At 37.2% G+C, this 21,011-nt stretch overlaps 1 protein-coding gene and 1 pseudogene across 2 annotated transcripts in view; both read left to right on the top strand.

Moving 5' to 3' along the window:
* The window catches only part of Mdga2 (MAM domain containing glycosylphosphatidylinositol anchor 2), a 749,855-nt gene that overhangs the window by 658,783 nt on the left and 70,061 nt on the right, over window positions 1-21,011 (top strand). For both annotated transcript variants that reach the window (XM_021179085.2, XM_021179084.2), the window contains exon 10: window positions 16,632-16,780. In XM_021179085.2, coding sequence (XP_021034744.1) covers window positions 16,632-16,780 — 149 coding nt within the window. The remainder of the gene's footprint in view (window positions 1-16,631; window positions 16,781-21,011) is intronic.
* Window positions 5,956-6,074, top strand: LOC115032870 (annotated as a pseudogene).

Below are 21,011 nucleotides of genomic sequence, written 5' to 3'. Positions count from 1 at the left end.
TTACAGTTTAACCTGTCAAGTGAGTATAAAGTGATTAAGGCAGCTATTCTTCCCAGATAGGTCTAATTTTGTGTCAAGTTTACAAAAAAAAAAAAGAGGAAATTACCTTTTCAATGTTATTTTCTCTTAGTAAACTTACATTTAACTGTTATATCATTTGTGATATTGAATGAGGAAACTGGCCCCCATGTCATCTTTGAAAAGCTATTATTAAAAAAATGAAAATGTTCTAGACTGAAAACATGTTTATTAATAAGAAATCTAGGTGTTACATTCTGGTTATAAGAAATCTCTCTAAAGATGGACTTTCTTTGAGTCATTTTTGCTTCCTGAAACACTATATTAGAGAGATAAAGTTCACTTTACTACCAAGGAATATGAAGTCATTTTTTCCACTGGACTCTCCTTTTGATTTTACTAGACTTTTATTTTGGCCCATGTCATTGAAAACCTTTTTATAATTTGTGATGTTGCACACCTTACACATGTGTAGAGGTGAGAGGACAGTTTGCAGGATTCAGTTTTTTTCTACCATATGAATCCAGGGATGGAACTTGAGATGTCAGGGTTGGTTTCCAGTGACCTTTCATGCTGAACCATTTGCCCCTGTAAACGTAACTTGAGGCTTTTCTACATACCCCCTTGATCCCAAATAAAGGACATGAAGGCCTAATAAATTCATTTTAAACTTCAGCATTATTTCAGGGCAGATCCTCATTTATTCCTCCATGACTGTGATGGCATAAGCTACTTCCCAAACCCGTTATTCAGTATTTGCCATTTGAGTCTCACCCTGGATGCCTCTGCTTCATGCTGTCCTCTACCATGCTCATGGCGAGTATTTTATGGTGAATCTCTTCAATCTCTCTCTCTCTCTCTCTCTCTCTCTCTCTCTCTCTCTCTCTCTCTCTCTCTCTCTCTCCAGAAGTCTTGCCTTTTCTCTCCTATTCAGATAATAGGCTGATCAGCTCTTTATTGAACAATAAGATGATGATGATTTACAAATCCCGAGTCAGGAAATGCTTCATAATAATGACAATAACAAAATCCAGACTACATCCACATTTCCCATATAGAAATCATCATCTGAATACACAGTGCACAAAACCATCTCCCAACATGACCCACATATTACTTTCAACAGCAATAGGAACCATGTAGAGGCAATTTCTTTTTCTCATGTTTGAACAAACAAAGAATCTGACTTTCATTCATTAATAAAAAAAAGGGGGGGTCATGAAATTAACTGCATGGCTTTTTCAACTCTTTGGCTATAGACACTTTCCAATTGTCTAATATGATACTGGTGTCTAATTTATCTATAGGGTTAGGACCGTGCTGCTTATTTAAGGTTTTCATTTGTTCCTCCCTATGTGCCCCAACTTCTCTTTTAAAAGGAGAAGACAAGCTGAGAGCAGAAGCAGCTCTAAGCTCCATCCTTCCACCTCACATCCATGGGGTGCAGCAAGTGGATTCTGATAACATGGAAAGGAATAAATCTGTTATGAGTTTCCTCACAGAGGGGAAGGGAATGCCCACAGGCATTATTTTCTTTTCGTGGTATGTGCTCTTCAGTCTCAGGTCAACATTATTGCTCCAAGATCTCCACATAAAATGAAATATTTTTTTTAAAAAAGAAGAAAAGGTCAAGTTCTAAATAAAGTACAATTCCAGGAAATACATGGAGAGATGGGTATTTCCAAAGAGTGTGTGCCAGTGGAAAAGCTCTCAAAAGAGAATTATATCAGAGTTAGCATTCCTCCAGGAAATGGAAAAATGATATAATTGTATATTATTTAAAAAATTATGCAGGTAACATTGGGTATGCAGTATATTTTTATTTGGTTAGCCACTATTAAAACTGAGTACAACACAAGACTATGTACAGGTGTCTTAACTGATGACATTTTTACAATGAGGAAAATACTTGATAAGTCTTTATGGATACATAATAAACATGAGGTGCTACGACTTCATTTTTATGTTCTCGGTTTATAAGACTATAATCATAATTTGCTGGAATATGCTCATTGATAGGTTATCTTTGTCAATGAATATGCCAATTCAAGTCAAATTAAAGGAAAAAAAGGCAGGTTTATTTGAGAACAGGGCTACTGGCCAAGTTCAACAGTTTGAGGGAGCAAAGAAAGCCAGATAGAGATAATGGTGGGCAGGGTGTTTATGGGTTCTAGGTGTAGGAAAATGATGTATCTGTGGATGACTCCAGTGAATGTTAATGATGCACTTAGAAGAGTGAGCAAGAAATCACACTTTATTAAGAATTTTACAGAGCATTAAAAAGGTAAGGGAGATTTCCAAGATATAAGGATTTAGTAAAGAGACAATAGAGATCTCAGAGGCTATGAAAGGGGTTCCAGCAGGTTGCTGTGGCAAACTGGCCAATGGGTCTTTTATGGGATAATGGGTGAAGACTGAGGTAATGTTATGATTTGACAAATTAGAGGACCCCACAGTTTGTGCATGATTTACTGGCAAGGAGAAAGGGTCATATTTTTAGTGTTAAAGGCCAGGGCTGTCTTGTTAATCTCTGACTTTGGCTTTGTTAGTCTTGACCTTGACTCTGAGCCAGCCCTTAGGCACTGCCTGGTGATGATGCTCCCTTTGACCTTGTAGATGTCCTAAGCACTGTTGATGACATTAAATTAAGTCATCTTTGTCCTCAGCTACCCAGAAGAAGCGGCAATGTTCATGGTCATCTTTCTGTCTATAGGGTCCTTTGGGGTAGAGTCAGGCTTAACAGAAGCCAACCTTACAATTTAGTCTACTACAATTAGCTGCATTAGAAGCAATGTATTAAAATCATGAATATGTAAGAAGCAATAATGCAGACCTTGCATTTCCCAAAGGGGAAATGTCTCATGCAGCTATTCATGCTGCCCACCATTCACCAGTGCCTGTGTGTCTCTTTCTTCTCAAGAGCACTCTGCTATCTCACAGCCAGCTGCACACATTTTTTTTTTTTGTCTCTCATCATTAGTGATGCTGACTTTGCTGTTTTAACCCTCATAATCTATTTTTACCTTACTATCCTTCCCCACTGCAGTGTCCGTGAGCAACTTGTAGGTCTCAGTATGGGCCCATATCCAGTCCAATCTACTATGAGTCAAACCCTGACTCAACAATAAGTTATAACAAGTGAGTCTAAGTCCATATTTATAAGATTTTGCAACTAAAATATGATAATATTTGTGAAGTGCAATGAGTATAGCCCTTAGGAAGTATGATGAGCACTGTGATACCAGTATAGATCTAACTAGTATACTATGGAACATGACAGCAACTGACCAACTAAAGTAGCATAATTTAAGCCATCCAAAGAGTCCTAAGTTTTAAAAATAGTACATGATAGAAAATCAAATATGTTTGGATTTATTCAAAACTATACAGAAATAGGACAGTGGCTGAAAAGAACTCTAAAGGAACAAATGGAAAACTCAAGTTTGTTAGTAATTGTATAAAATGTGAGTGAATTTAGCCGTCCCGTAAAAAGTGGTAGATTGAATCGTTTCAAAGAAAATAATCTACAATATACATACTGTCATGGACTGGATTCATACCATAAATATAAAGGCTCAGGAAAAGTGTGGGGGATACATAATTGCCACAATAGGAAGACAAGAAACAGTTGACATAGCTGTGTTATTTAAAAAGTAAACTCCAAGGCAGTGAATTGAATGAGAAAAGTAGCAGGTCACATATAATAATCTTGGAAGGATTGTAAATATGTGTACACATAATAGTGGAACTTCAAGATTCATAAACTAAGAAATAATACCAGAATAGACTATTGTGGAATTGTACTTGACTATTTTAGTTCCCATATATCAAAATTTGGAAAAATACATAGACATAAAATTGTTAATTGTTTTAGAAGACATGAAATATGCCACTAAGCACATTTATTGGACTCATATTTATAGATCACTATAGTGCTCATCGGAGTGGATAATGTGTTAATTAAACAACTTACTTGTTGGAAAAAAGACAAAATTAGTCTTTCTAGAATCTGTGGTATCATGGAGGTCTCTGCCATTGCAAACCTATAAGGAAAGTAGGGAAAAGAGCATATGACTTGGAGAGAAAGGAGAAGTACATTTTTCATTAGTCATATTTTTATAGAAAATCTAAGAAATTTGTTAAAAAATCAATATAAATTGTTCATATATTCTAATAATGGCATCAAAAATTGCTTGAAATCAGTAATTATTTCTGCATAAGCCTGCTTTGGGCATTTGTAGGAGATTGATTTTGTATACAATGGGATAATATTTGTGTAAAATCTCTAGATGATCTCTTGTATACTTTAATAACTAGTTAGTTATGACACCTAGTGCAATGTAAATGATAGATAATAGATGCTAGTAATGTTCTTTAAAAAATAGTTACCAAAAAGGAATTCTGTTTGTGTTTAGGAGAAACACATTCTCTCATTAAATATTTTCAATCCATGACTACTTGAGTCTCCATTTCCAACTCATGAATATATTGAGCTAATGGAAATAACTATTTTTAATTTTTAAGTTTAAAAATATACATCTAATGACATCAAATGGAAATAAATTTAATAAAATGTGTGTAAGATTCCAAAATATTTCAAAAAGGTTAAATAAAAATATTAAACATATGTCTTTGTTCATATTTAGGGATGGAAAGAATAGCTATTATTTTGATGTACATTAATTCCAAACTTTTTTGTGGAGTCTATGGACTGAAACAATTCTAATAAAAGTCCTAACATATTTTGTAGGAAATCAAACACTTATTCTAGATGTTATCTGACAGAAAAGAGAAAATGAACTAACTAAGTCATTCTATCTCACTTCAATGCCTCTATAAAGCCAATTTAATCAAAGTGGTGCATATTTGAATAATGATGAATAAACACATCAAAGGGATTGGATACAGAGACATAAATAGACTTCCGGAGTTACATATCTAGAGTAGTTGACAACTTAAAAACACTAGCACAATCTACTGGAATAAAAAAATGCTAGAAAACAAATAGGCAGGAAAGATGATTGAGTATGTAAATGTTTGCTGAATAAATTCTGCCACCTAACTTTGGGTCCCTAACACCCATTTTTAAATACTAGCTTCGAAGCATTTGTTTGTAACCTCTGCACTGGAGGTAGAAGCAAATCTTAGGGACTCACTGTCCAGACAGTTTAGCCCAAACAGTGAATTTCAGGTTCAATGAGACCCTACCTGAAAAAAAACAAAAAATTCAGTTGGAAAATAACAGAGAAGAATATCCTCATATCCACCTCTACATGTATATGAGAGTACAACTTACTTAAATATGCACACTTACACACACACATACACACACACACACACACACACACACATTTCTTTGGATAAATTGTACTGGAACAACTGGATATCTATATTAAAACCCCTAAAACAATATTTCACATTACACATAAGTCTAGAACTGACTAAAGATCTAATTATAAGGAAATAAACTATAATCTGTAAGAGAAAATCAAAACAAATTCAGAAAATATAAAGACTTTCCAAAAACAGAGTATAAGATTCAGTTATTAAAAAATTAGACTTTAATAAAAGTGCAGACTTCTCTTGTTCCAAAGATATTAAAAAATGAAAAAGCAAGAAACAAAACATAATATCTCAAATATATAAAGAATTCTTATAACTCAATAAGAAAATATCTAACTTAAAATTGACAAAAACCTTCAGTAGACATTTCATAAAATAGTATATAATTGGCCAATAGCCATATGAAAACTCATCACCATTGTTATGTATCTTAGAAAAGAAATCTAAACCACAATGAGGTCATACTACATACACACATCAATCTTATTGATTAAAGTTTAAAAAGCTGGCAATATCAAATGTTGAACAAATTAAGAAAGTGATTCTATCTCATTCTGTTGGTAAGAATTCAAATTCAGATTAAGAAAAGTAAAATCTGTCTCTAGAGGCATTGCAGGTGTGGCTGCTGTGTCACATGTGCATCAGTAGGTGGCAGAGAGGAGAGAATCTATGTTCTGACCTATGAACATCTGAAATATTAGTGACCTAACATTTCCTGAAAAAAAAAAAAAATCAAGCCTGAGACTACCACCAGACTGACACTGCACAAGCTCTGATGGGCTCTGAGGATGAGAATAGGGCCAGAGACTACAAGAACCCTGCCTGGGACCGCGGGCCTGGGATAGAATGGACTGGAGAGAGAGAAAACCCTTGCAATAAGGCCATGCAGACAGGCCCAATAAGGAGTAAGCACAAGACTTAGATGACCAAAAGGTGGGTGCCACGAGGGCTCTGACAGGGAACTAACCTAAGGTGATCACCAGACTTGCATTGCACGGGCCTGAGATTTCAGACCATGCCCAAGATGACCTCAGTCCAGTGCCATAATACACTCCTGAGATCACTCCTGAGATGATCCCAGACAGTCAAAGACCCTGAACACCACTCAGAGGAGCAAGTAAGTAGTGGAAAAGGGAAAGAGAAAGAGAAACAGAAGGATGTGGGCACAATGAATAGAGGCAGAACTGAGACTAAAGGGTTGTAAGGAAGAACCTGATGTTAGTAGCCAGTGATGCCACCTGGGACCATAGTGAAGTCCTGGCTTATGCTGCCCTGGAGGACCATGTCTGGATTTGTGGCCCTGAAGCAGCAGTGGTCAGTTACCACCAAAGGACAGGCAGATGTCCTTGTGTTACTATGGAGACTTGGTGATATCTGAGGGCTGTGTAGAACTGGTCCCACCCCTCACCTGGGCATCTTGGAAGAGCTGGCCATGGAGACATGAGAGCAGGAGAGCTAACCTCACCCCTACCTAGCTTCAGTATTCAGAAGAGTGAGAGCGCAGCACACTGTGGGAGTTCCCTACCCGTGAGCTATCCCAAGGATACAAGCATAAGAGAGGTGGCCCTGCCACTGGTCTGCCATTCAGTGACATGGGCGTGGGACAGATGTCCCCCAACCCCACTTGCGCCTTGCCACCTACAGCAAGAAACAGCTTGCCCATATGTCATCAGCATCAGAGAGCTGGCCCTGCCCCTTATCTGATGCAGAATTCAGGGAGAACAGACCTCACTTGGGTAGCACAGTAGGGCTGTCCTTGGATGTGGGGGTTGTGGGTGAGCTGCCCTGCCTCTTGTCTGCTGTGCTATGGAGAGAGAGAGAGAGAGAGAGAGAGAGAGAGAGAGAGAGAGAGAGAGAGAGAGAGAGAGAGAGAGAGAGAGAGAGAGAGAGTCCCCTTCCCAACCTTTGCCCTCACACTGGGGACAGGTGGGAAAAGTGGCCTCATGGGGTCATGAGAGCAGGAGAGCAGACCCTGCCCCTCACTTGCTTCAGCACTCAGGAGAGTGGGCCCGTCACCTCACCTGAGCAGCAGGAGAATTGAACCTGGGTGTGGAGGTGGCACGTGATGCTCTCTAAGGGCATGAGCTCAGAACTGCCCCACCTCTTGTCTGCTGGGCAGTGGCCCAGAAAATGGAGAGAAGTCCTCCTCCATTCCGTCCTCTGTGGCAGGTGGGAGAGCTGGCCCTAGGGTCATGAGAATGAGAGAACTGGCCATATTCATTTTTTTTTACTGCAGCACTTGGGAAAGCAGACCCTGTACCTCACTTAGGCGGCAGAGTAGAACTGGCCCTTGTGGCGTTTGCTGGTGAACCTCACCAAAGGCCTGAGATTAGGAAAGCCAGCTGGCTGAGCAGCTCAGATACCTCTCAAGCCCAGACCCAGGGCTTTGAATTGACCCTTCCCAACATCTTCCCCACCGAGAACTGCTGAAATGCAGGAAAGGGTAGGTCTTCTATGGGATCTCCATGACACAGGGCAACAATAGGAAATTCAAGAGAAGTCCCAGTGAGATTCTAGCATTAATAGAGTAGCAGAAGACAGGGGTCTAATACCAGACCAATGAGATATTGCCATGAACACTTGCAAGCAAAGAAGTATGGACAAATGGGTACACTGTGGGACACACGGTGACACACTCTCACTTCCACAATGAAACTTATTTTCTCTGTTTGGGGTGGGGGTTGCAAGGGTGGAAGGTAGGTATGAGGGGAGGTAGATACAGGTGTGAATGGGATTGAGGTGTGTGATGTGAAAATCACAAAGAAACAATAAGTTTCTTTTAAGAAATATAAAACATCTTATGCCCTAATCAAGATGACATCAATTACCCTAGATGAGTACAGAGCACTAGTATATATACGTATATACTAGGGCATATAAATATAGTATATATAAGTGTATATCTGCTTAATGTCTTGGCTATGCTACCTGAAATAGCATCAAATTTTGAGAAAAGAAATATCCACTGACAGGCGGAAGTGAACAACTCTGAGCAGCTTAGGAAATACATTTTACTTAGTCATTAAGACTTGAAGAACAAGTGGCACATGCAGCAATATGGATGAGCTTAAAGCAGAATGGTTCTGGAAAGGAGAGTTAATACTTCATGAGTATAGCATATGAAACATTTAACAGATAACACTAATTTATAATAGTAGAAAAAATTGTTTCTTGTTTTTTCAACACCAAGGATGCCAAACAGTAATTTCAAAGGAGTAGGGTCTATGTCTTGCTTGAAGTACAGTTTATGAAGTAATACATATTTTCCAAACTCAGGAAAATCTGTGCTCAAAATATGCACAATTGAGAGGAAAAGGAGTGTAGCTCAATGTCAGAGAGCTATGCCAGCTTTCATGAGGGGTTGAGTTTGGTCTCCAGTACTCCCATAATGACGTGCATTGTGCAGTGAAGCACTAGACACAATGTGGATGATATTCACCAACTAAACTGGAGTGAGCATGGAAAATGCTCCATGATATCTACATTATTCACGTATTTAAATTTCATATCTATATTATATTCATATATGTTACAAAAATAGTTTTCCTAACACCCTGTGTTCATTTTTCTTCTAAACTAGTGTCAAAATACTTTGAGGGACATTAAATGGGCCATGCTTTGCAGTATTTTTCTCCCTCAAGATAACCATTATATTTTCTTCAGTTATATGCCTTGTTTTGAAAGACAGAATGACCAAATAAGTCAGTATCAAAAGATATAAAAATTTAAATTAGGAAGATATGAATCAAATTATGTGTGCTCACCATTGTGTAGGTGTACAATGCCATTCCTGTTCAGATAACGGGCAAACAGATATCAGCAAAACTAATGAGGGGTAGAGATTCCAAACTACTTTTCATGGCTTCCTTGCATATTTTGGAGTATGCAGGCAATGCAGTGTATGCAGGATTAAACAGTCTGAAATCTCAGTTTTCCTTGTGAGAAAAGAATATTCCTTGGTGCCAAAGAAGTCTCTTTTCTTATGGACCATTTTAACATTAATAACCTTAGTAAAACACTACCTGGATGTTTTCCACTAACTAAACACCAACTAATTTGTTTTGAGCATATGAAGTGCTGCACAATATTTACATTAATCATATGTTCTGGTTCATGCCTTGGGTTACTACCGTGACTAACCTGGTATTTGTAAGATGAAATAAGGCCTTTTTATTTGAAATCCTTTCTCTATCCTGTTCTGAGAGTCAGGTTCGTACATCTAGTTACTCTCAGGAGTTGTAGTCAAATCTACTATATTGATTCAACTTATGTTTTGGAGAAAACAAATGTTCCTAGAATGGTTTTTACACGGTGTTTAAATTCACTTTCTATCGCTATGATAAATACCTTGAGAAAGAGAAACATTGAGAGGAAAGGTTTTATTTCATCTTACAAGTCCCAAGTTATATCTTGTGACTGAGGGATGTCAGGGTAGGAACTCGGCAGGAACCTGAAGTCAGAGGACAAGGATAAACGCTGCCTACCAGCTCGCTATCCAGTGCTTCTGAAGCTTACTTTCCACTACAACGCAGGTCTACCTGCCCGGGAGTAGTACTGTACAGAATGAACCAGGCCTTCCCACATCAATCATTAATCAGGAAAATGCCTCCAGAGACATGTCCGTAAGCCAAACTGACATTTTCTCTTTCCAGATAGTCCTAGTTTGTGTCAATTGGACAAAACAAACACAAAAACAAAAACAAAAAACAACAAACCAACAACAACAAAACCAACCAGCACCAGCACACGTAGATATCAGGTGATAATAAAACCAATCACTGAAAGACTCAAAGGACTTTTCAGATCGGTGGACTCCCAGGCATCTCCCTAACCTCCAGTTATCTGCTTAATCATCTGGCATCTGTCCGTTATCCTGATGAGATGTTTAATGGATGAGAACAATACAGAAAGTGTTTCAAGGGCATGCCAGAAAATTGACATAAAGCAGTCAGGAGAGAGAGTATGCAAACCATGCATGCAAACCATGATGTATCTTCTTTTTCCAGTGGAGGGGATTTATTCTTGTGTGTGTGTGTGTGTGTGTGTGTGTGTGTGTGTGTGTGTGTGTGTGTCTGTGTCTTGTGTCTGTGTCTGTGTGTCTGTGTGTGATTTGTATGGAACTGTAAATTGAAGAAATTAATAATATATTTTTATTTATATGTTTTTGTTTCCAAACACAGGCAATAATCAAAGTCATAGAAGTTTAAGAAATCTTCTTACATTATTCTAGTAAACTTTTGTTTTAATTTTAAGATGCCATAAAGGCAGCAATTTATAGAAGCCCAGGGAACTAACTGTGGGCGAATACCCACGTCAAATCAGAGCCAAACCAGAGCTCCTGAGCAAAGTGAAAGGAACTCTTAATTTGAAGTCCTTTCTTTATCCTGCTCTGAAAATCATATTCACAGGAGATATAATTATTCTTGGGAGTTGTAGTGAAATCTACTCTATTAATAAAAGTTACATGCTTTAGAGAAAGCAAATGTTCCTAGAAAACAAACAGCATGGTCTCTGTATTCCTCCTCCTTCTCGGGAACACTCTATGTTCCCTGCCTGCATGGTCTTTGTTGCATTCGTATTCAGGGATGGACCCCACCCCCCCACCCCCCAATGTGTGCAGCAGTAACCCTTGCCAAGAAGTTAGTGCTCACACTATGAACATTCATTTCTCTCAGTCTGGGAGTTTCTAGGCCAGTTCATTTATCTGTTACCTCTATATACACACCCCAAGAATGGTCCTTCAAATGAAAGCAAGGCTTTTAGGTACTTTGGTACTACTCAGTTTTAAGAAAGCACATAGCACTGGGGAAGACTGAATGCATTTATTGGCAGCTTATTATAAATCCATTATTATGAGTTAAATGTTTAATAAAATATGTATAATTTTCACTTGAGAGATTTACTCAGTCAATTTTTCTCTTTAAAAACTCGAGAGTTGATAATGTTTTCAGACAACAATACAATATGGTGTAGAAAAGGACTCCAAGGGACCCAATAGTAATTTATGTTCCTTACATAAAGGAGGGCAGACTACATGGACAGAGGATCTTTTTCTGTTATTAGTAACATATAGCAGGTAGTTCACGAGTCTCTATGAGTAAATTTGGGACATGATGGAGCAATGTAACTTCTCTGTATAGATGCAGATCCTATTCTAGGTTATTATAAAAGTGACAGAGTCTAGATTTGTGTACAAACAGGCACACAATCAGATGTAAGCAACCATACACAGAGCTACTGGAAGCTGGAGTAGAAAGTGTCTAGACAGTGGTCCAGAACAAACATTTTTGATTTGATGACCACATATCATGTTTCCTGTTGCTTAAGATAGCTCCTTTCTGTTATTTAATACAAGTTGTGCCACACACATGAAGATAAAGGAATTCTAATTTGAGCATATATGTTTTCCTCTCTGTAGCACAAGACTAAGAGTTGTATGTGTTTATTGAACATATGCATGGACATCTATAGTGGGTTGGCCACCCCTTCAGTCATTATACTATTATATGATGAGTCTGGTCCTCAAGCACGTCGTTACTAGTGCTGATTGTGAAAATACAGAGACTACTCACAAGCAGAAACCCATGGCTCCTAAAATATTTTTAACAGTTTATTCTTTTTTTATTCATATATTTTTATTTACTAGGTATTTTCTTCATTTACATTTACAATGCTATCCCAAAAGTCCCCCATACCCTCCCCCCCACTACAGTTTATTCTTAATTAACATATCATCCGTGCTAGTGCTAAGTTTGCCATGAGGTTTTTTCATTCTTTAATTGATTATTTTATTTATTTACATTTCAAATGTTATCCCCCTTCCAGTTTCCCCACTACAAGCCCCCTATCTTCTCCTCCCTCCCCCCGACGCTATGAGGGTGCTCCCCTACCCACCTACCCACTCCTGTCTTAGTGGCCTAGCATTCCCCTATCCTGGACCATCAAGCCTCCACAGGACCAAGGAGCTCTCTTCCCCATGATGCCAGATAAGGCAATCCAGTTGCTACATATCCAGCTGGAGCCATAGGTACCGCCTGTGTACTTTTTGGTTGGTGATTTAGCCCCTGTGAGCTTTGGGGGTGTGGGGGGATCTGGTTGGTTGATATTGTTGTTCTTCCTATGAGATTGCAAACTCCTTCAACTCTTACAGTCCTTGCCCTAACTTCCCCATTGGGGTCCTCACACTCAGTCCAATGTTTGGCTATGTACATCTGCATCTGTATTGGTCCAGCTCTGGCAGAGCCTCTCAGGGGACAGCCATACAGGGCTCCTGTCAGCAAGCACTTCTTGGCATCAGCAATAGTGTCTGGGTTTGTTGTCAACAGATAGGATGGATCCCGAAGTGGGGTAGTCTCTGGATTTGCCATGGATTTTAGTAACTAGTCTTCTTATGTTAAGCAATACACATTTGAGAAGTTTTAGATTTATTATTTCTGGTTTGAATTTTAAATGGTCTCATTGATATTATTATGATAATTATCTTATTTCCCATTCAGTTAATTGTTAAAATGAGGTACTTTTCAAACTGTGAAATGAAAATCAGGAAATATACTACAAGTTCCCCCTCACTTATGTGGTAACTGGGAGAATAACTTCAGAATAGCTGAAATGTAGATAAATATTCAGTCCTTAAACTTATCACACATAGTTCTTAACAATGCAATCCTGGATTATTATATCTACTTCAAGCATAGGCATTGTGTCAACCCCATAATAGATACTGGCAAGACAGTCTCTTTAGAAGTGCATAGTATGGTAGAGAGCATAAGAACCATGTTACATCCCTGTAGCCATTTGAAAAGTATTACTCTCTTCCTGCTCACTCATCATAAAGTAGAACATTGGCATCAAAAGCATCAAAAGCTATTTTTTCTCTCACTGATGGCCAGCAGTGCCTGCCTTAAATATTCTATTGCAGTTATAACATATTGATAATTTCTATTTCAGGCTTCTTTTATCATATGTCCAGTACTGCTGTAGATCATTTTCCTTCCTAGCTGTGCATAGTAGAATATCTTCTTGTGTGTTTGCTTTGTTGTATTTTGAAATCAGTCATTGGTACAGGGAAAGAAGTGTTTGTATGGGAAGAATTCTGCCTTCTATGTTGAGAGTATGTGCATCTAATACCATGAGGCCTTGACTTCTTGTGTACTTCTTTGGAATCAGTAGCAAAGGATTTTATATTCACATCAATACTCCTTATTGAAGAGTAGCAATCTCTGTATAGAACACAATACTACTGAGGTTCTAGTTTCCATTGAACCTCTCACATGTGGCACCATCTCTTATCCAACAGCATCATGGGCCTAAATATGCAACTCACATCAATATATAAACTCACACAAATACAAAACCCAACACTTCCTCTTGTTACAGGTTCTTGTTCACTGTCTTGTGTTTAATTCTGTGTTCCTTAACCTCGGAAGAATTTTTGTTTTTTTTTTTTTTTTTGCAAGCTTAAGCATACTTTGGCAAAGTTATTTGATTATAATGTAATCTGACATTTTTGAGCACAAATGTGAGAATAGTTAGTGTTTTAGCCAGCTCTGTCATGTCAGCAATTCATCATGGTTTATTCTGGTGGGAAATTTCTCTTTCTGTATCTTGGAACATGAAGTAAAATTGAGTTGATTTCATTTGTGAGGATTTTATCTGTACCTCCTAGGATAGTGACCTATATAAGTAGGTTAATGATCTTCAACAAATGAAAAATGAACTGATATCCCTCATACATATTCAAGCATATTCTATAATTCATTCTCTAAGGTAAATTTACATATTATTTATCCTCCTACAGCCTCTTTTATGAGAAATATTGATTTTACAGAGCATATATTTACTCTGGGCCACGATCACTTCCTTTCCTTTTATGTCTTTATACACATGTGCAATATAGTTTTATTAGTCTGTCCATATAATCTAAAACACCTTAATGCTTTAAGTGTGAATAATCATTTCAGTATATTTGTAGCTTTGTGCTTGAAATTATGTTTTCAAAGCTCAGTTTAAAAGTTTAAATTTTTCCCTAAAATATAATGTTCATATTATTATAAAAATTCTGAGCACTGTGATCACTTCTACCTGAGTATTTTAAAGATGTTTTAAAAACCTAAGCTCTATATAATGACATGCATCGTGTTTCTAAAAATGATCTCCATGTTTGGGTAGTGGATAGAGATTTAGGTCAGTTAATCTAAAAATTTCAAACTGGAACATGTGTAAAAATAAAATTAGAATGTAAAAAAGTAGGAAAATATTCTTTATATTCTCACTAGAACTAAAATAAAAATGAATACTATATAAAGAACAACAAAACAAAAACAAAAAACAAAAAAAATCAATGTTAGGAATTCGTTCTCTCTTCAACCAGCAGATGTCATGTTTGGATGTCAGAGCTCAAAACTATATTTCTGTCATGACTTCATGTGTCTTACGATTGAGAGAGAACAAATGTAAAGTATCAGAGAAGATATTCCATATGTGTTCTTAAACTAAGGACTATCTATAACCATGACAGCATCTGTTTTATTACCAATAAATACTATTATGTACCTTGTAAATCTCACCTCATTTTAATTCTAAGTATAATTTTTCAATTAAAAGAAAAGCTCTATCAAACATTATTTTGAATCAAAATCATGACCTTATTGTATCTGATTATTTGTCTATATCATTTTCATATGTCATTGATATGTCTGTTCTGGTTCAATGTTCCTTTATCTATAATATGAGCTATTCAGTTAATTTCAAAACTGTTTCTGAGCTAATTTTAGTTTATTTATAGGATAATTTCGATTTTAGTCACAAGCCAACAGCATCAGTTTACAGACACCAAAGCAGTTGTCATCAATCTAGTAGATTAAAACAATAAATGTTTTTTTTGTTTTTGTTTTTGTTTTTTTCTCATTGAGTTCTCAGATCAGAAGTTCTAAACAAGCCAAAGAGACTAGAGCAGAGGCCAACATCAGGGCAACATTGATGCTGGATTTCACTGAACAATTAAACAAAACGCTGCACATAATATTTTTGTTAGGACTTGGGTCCAGGTTACCAGAATTCAGATATTTAATGTGCTTTATCTAATTTGAGTAGCAAACTGGCGAACATTGTATCCCTCTCTTGTCAGCACTGAGGAAATTCTTTAGGGTGACGATTATTGTGATCAATGTTTCCTGTACCATTTATTGTGGCACTAGAGTTTGGTAAAAGTGTGCCTTGTTGGTTCAAAACTTTAAATCTTACATCAGACCTACTATGACAGGAAGCACAACTATTTGTTCTCTTTGTATCAGGTGTTTTTCAAGGAAGTTGATGTACACTTCTTTGACGATACTGCTTTTTCCTCTTCTCTTCTTTTCTTTTTTTCTTTCTCTTTCAATCTCGATAGCCCTTACCTTGTTTTGGGTCGTGGATTGTATCAGTACTCAGAACTCAATCTTATTTTCTCCCTGTTAGTAATCTTTTCAGTGATGCCCTCAATCTCAGCCCTTTAATTTCTGTGAGTATGCCTTAAGCTAGCAAGACCATTCCTCCAATCCTTAGTGTTCCCTTAGTCTAGGTAGTTAAATCCTGGATCTATTCAATTTATCCATCAAATTTCTTTAAAAACTCTTCCCCCGGAACTTCTCTCAGGAATTCAATCCTTCAATAGCTCTCCGTTTCTCTTGGTCGAAATTCCATTTTCTGAGCTGCTTAGCCTATGACCCTCGGGGTCATCCCAGATTCTTCCTTTCTCATAACGCTAATCAGTCTCAAAACTAACCAGTAAACAAATTTGACTTTAATAATATGACTTTACAAGCAAAATAGTTCCTTACGGAAGAAGGAATATAATTTTTTTTAATTTATTTTTTAATTGGATAATTTATTTGTTTACATTTCAAATATTCTTCCCTTTCCTGGTTTCCCCTCTGCAAACACCCTATCCCATCCCCACTTATCCTGCTTCTATGAGGGTGCTCCCCCACCCACCCACCCACTTCTGCCTCACTGCCCTAGCATTCCACTAAGCTGGGGCATCAAGCCTTCACAGGACCAAGGGCCTCCCCTCCCTTTGATGCCAGATAAGGCCCATTCAGTTCCTCCAGTCCTTCCCCTAACTCCTCCATTGGGGTCCCTGTGCTCAGTCTGATGGTTGGCTACAATCATCTGCATCTGTATCGTTCAGGATCTGGCAGAGCCTCTCAGGAGACAGCTGTATCAGGCTCAACAGTGAGTATGTAGAAGGTCCGATGTGTCTACAGTCACACTGAGTCACTTTCTGCTTTCAGGAAAGGCCTATGCCCCAGAGTTCTACTATGACACCTACAACCCCGTGTGGCAGAACCGACACCGAGTGTATTCTTACAGTCTACAGTGGACACAGATGAACCCCGATGCAGTAGATCGGATTGTTGCATACCGCTTGGGTATTCGGCAGGTAAGAAATTTGGTGCCTACTTTGTTTTTGTTTTATTGTAGTCCCTTTTTGTTGTACTTTGTTGCTGTAATTTTTATTAATGTATTAAATGTATTGTAGAATTTATCTTTAATTTTTTAATCTCTAATTTCTATTTTACGACAATATTGCTTTTCAGTACTACTCAGAATTATTTACCAATATATTAATCTATGCATTTTATATTACTGGAATAAACTTATTGAAGTTATTTCCTCTCAGCCTTCTGAAGGGCTACATCTTTAGATGTGCTCAAGAGATCATATTGTGCACTGCTGCAAAAGGAATTTAAGATGTTCTTGTGCATACTATTACTTTATGAATCCGTTACTCTCTTTATCTAGGAGGCTAGGAGCCTTACATAGTTTTAATTGAAGGTTCAAGCTATATACAGGATGTATTAAAAGTTCATATATCTGATGAATATAAATAATTTAGCAAATTGAAAAGTAATGAACTAACTCATTCTAATTTAGCTGAAGATTATAAATTATGTGAAATGATTTATGTATTCTTTACATGAACCATTGTGAAACTAGATCCTTGTTGATATGAATGACAATTTTAAATTAAATATTGCTCTTGAACTTGCTTCCTGTTAGATATATATTTTTCAGGATGGATATTTCAATACTGCAAAACATTTTGAAGCAAAACTTAGAATCTCATATAGGTTCTTAGTATGTGTTCCAATTCCTTAAGTAAATCAGAGACTGAAAATCTGAGTTAGGACAATAAAAAAAAAATGCCTGTTTAATCCCCATCCTCCCAGCCCATCCAATGATTCACCACAGAGCTAATCATTGTATTGTGTTCAAATCATTTATAAGAAAATATCCAGTAATGCAGAGTTCAAGGTTCATTATAAGTTAAATCTTTTCATCATTACTGTTTTTAAAATCAGAAAAGTAAAACCATGCAGACACAAGTCATTTGATAGATAAATCATTCTTATGCAGGTATTCAGAGTATAGTGGTCAGCTGACCCCAGACCATTCAGAACACTTCTCTTTCAGTGTCATCCCATTTACAGGGGTACAAGGTTAACCCACAGGTCTGTTTCCAAATAATTTGTGCTGCTCCTTCCAATTTCATACGTTTCCTTAACAAGAGTGGTAAATATCAGAAATTTCAGTTTAGCATATCTTTTTCCCATCAGCTGTCAGAGTCATCATTGTAGCCTTGCTTCCTAAAAAAAAAAAAAAAAACAAAAAAAAACCTACATTAATTTAATTGCTATGTATAGGCAGAAATGCACACACATGAGACCTTATACAAAGGTCAGAGAATAGTTTGCAGAAGCCAGTCCCTCCATTCTGCATGTGGGTCCAGGGGATCTAACTCAAGGTGTAAGATTTATGGTCAAGCATGTTTACCCAGTAAACTATTCCACTGGCCCCTTCTGTGTTCTTAATAAAATTCATATTTTAAATGATTTTCTATTTGGGGAATCTTAGAGCATTCTTATTTTCACATGTCATTCTCTTTTTATTTCAAGTCTTTACACATTGTTTAATCATTACTGTTAATGTCCTGTTATATACACATGTGTACATGCATGTGTGCATTTAAACATCCAGACCTAAAGACAAATGGTTATTTGCAAGGAAAAGTTATATTTGGTGTTCTTCACTGCCTTGTTTTACAGATCTCTTGTTCTGTTGTTGTTGTTTTAATGTATATGGGTGTTTTGCCTGTGTGTGTGTCTGGGTACCACTCCTGTGCCTGGTGTCCAAAAGAAGCCAAAAGAGAGTGTCAGATCCTCTGTGACTGGCATTATAGCAGGTAATGAGCTACTTTGCGGATACTGAGAATCTAACCCTGATCATCTGGAAAATCCTCAGTGCTCTTTGTCAGCGAGTCATCTCTCCAGCTCACAGCTCTATTTCCAATGTTAAAGTCAGAAGTTTGTCTTTAGTTTCTGACCTCATTTATATTTATTTACCTCGAGTAAATTCCCAGTTCAATTCGAAGGCTACCTTCTTAAATCAGTGGGATTTGCACAGTTCCCCTTATCCTTTTATCTCAAAACTCATATTCAGACCCAATGTTTCTATTATGCATACAAGTCAGAATCCCTTCTTATAAATATATAAATGAAGGAATAAATAAATACATCCTTCCCTCACACTTCTTGTCTCAGCCTGTCCTGCAGTAGTTTTTGCTGGCATCGCCATGTGGTTATTTTTCCCAGTGACACCATCTCCCTTTAAAATTTGCTTTTCTGAAATGAATGTCTCCACAGAATCCATGCTGATATATTTCTTAATCACGGCTCTGTTTTATAACCACCCAACATGCAGGAACACACATAACCTCATCACTTCCCCGCTCCTGTTCAACAGGTTCATTAAACAGAGTTGTTCTCTTCTGCTTCCTTCCAAGATCATTCATGTGTGACATGTGTGCATAAACTTCCTTTGAAAATAATGAATTCTAGACACTTCTAGCTTCCAAGTCTAGACAGCCTAGCCTCATCATTTTTAGCTGTATAACCCTGAGCATGTTTCTGACTTATTCCAGTCTGAGTTCCTGTTCGGCAAATTGAATATAACAATATCTACCTGATGGACCATGTCTTCACTTACCTACTTCAAGTGCTTTTGCACAAAACACTCCTGCAAAGTCTTTGTGAGAGTTCTTGTACTAATTGGCAAGACAGAGTAATGTTTTTATTTTTATTTCTCCAGAGCATACTGTAGCTCATAGTTTTGTGTTTATTTTACTAGGCATGCCAGATAGCCCAGGTCTTGGTGAGATTCCTTGCCATGATTTTGAAATAAACTACTATGTAGTCATGTTAAAACTTAGATTTCTTATTTTAATTTCAACCCTATTCTTCCCGCAGGAGATCCATTTTGCTGGTTCAGATTTTTCTCATCCACTGTTAACTCCTGTTAAAGCAGTTTTTCTTCACGTAATCTGTACTGCTAATGCACAGCATAGCCCTGATGCGGCAAATCACGTTTCTCTCAAGCATCATCAATGCAAGCATTTTCTCTACACCGCTTGTTCCTTGCCACACCATTGGTTTTTTTTGCTTTTTTGTTTTTTTTTTCCCCTACTTATTACTAGGGTTTTCTTTACAAGTAAACATTCTTTTTTTTTCTGGTGTGATTACTATGATACTGTCTTAACTGATAATTTTGCCATGGAAGAGACACAATGGTTCTTTTGCGGTTGTCTCAGTATAGGATCAAGTTCTTGTGATATCAGCCAGTGTGAACAGGCAGGTGACATATGTTGGAATGGGAACATGGACATATGCTTCTCTTCTCCTTGCACTGGCCATTGCTCCCGTGTGGAAGACTCATCACAAGCAACATTGCTCTTGAAGTTTCCCTGATGGACAGAACTCTAATACAGTCATGAAACATTTCATATTAATAAAATCCGTGCAGAGCTTTGCTTGAAAACTTTTCTGCTCAATTATAGAGGAAAAAAATGTTTTGCTTAAAATAAACCGTTTCCCCCACTCATCTCAGAAATGTACGTTTATTTCCGGGCTCATGTGAAATAGCACACTGACATTTTATTAGGACGCAACCCCACATTTTGAAAAATTCAGACCTGACATATAAACAGATTAGTATTTTCATGAAGAATTTGTATTACGTGGTTATGACACCAGTGAGCTCACTTGCTGCCCAGACTGGCCTTGAACTTAGAGCAATACTATTGACACATCTTCTCAAACTATGTAATTATAGGAGTGAATTTGCATGTCTACACATAGTAAATGTAGCATGAATAATTTTTAAATGAACATACTAGAAGTGTGGCTTAATCAATTTGACATATAAATATATATGAAAATATATCTAGGAGTGGAGTAATGGCTCAGTAGTCAGGAGCACTGACTGCTCTTCCAGAGGGCCAGAACTCACATGGCTATTCACAACTTTACTCTGGAAAGTTATAAAGTTACTCTGTAAATTTAGTTCCAAGGGATTTGACCCCCTCTTCTGGCTTCTGAGAGCACCAGTTTTACATGTGTACAGATATGCATACAGGCAAAACATACACAAAGAAAAACTAAAACCAAAAAGAAAACTATATTAAAACTTTTAAAAATCATAATGTATTTGAATAAAATATAATTACTAGTAATTGCAATTAATGTAGCCTAATAAGAATTTAAATTAAAGAAAACAAAGTAAAACATAGATTTCCCTTTGGAATTAGTGTTCGTGTATTCTTTTTTTTTTTTTTT

This window comes from Mus caroli, chromosome 12 (genome assembly GCF_900094665.2).
Source record: "Mus caroli chromosome 12, CAROLI_EIJ_v1.1, whole genome shotgun sequence".
NCBI lineage: Eukaryota > Metazoa > Chordata > Mammalia > Rodentia > Muridae > Mus > Mus caroli.
Note: the sequence above shows the minus strand (reverse complement) of the source record. Positions and strands in the feature narration are given on the sequence as shown.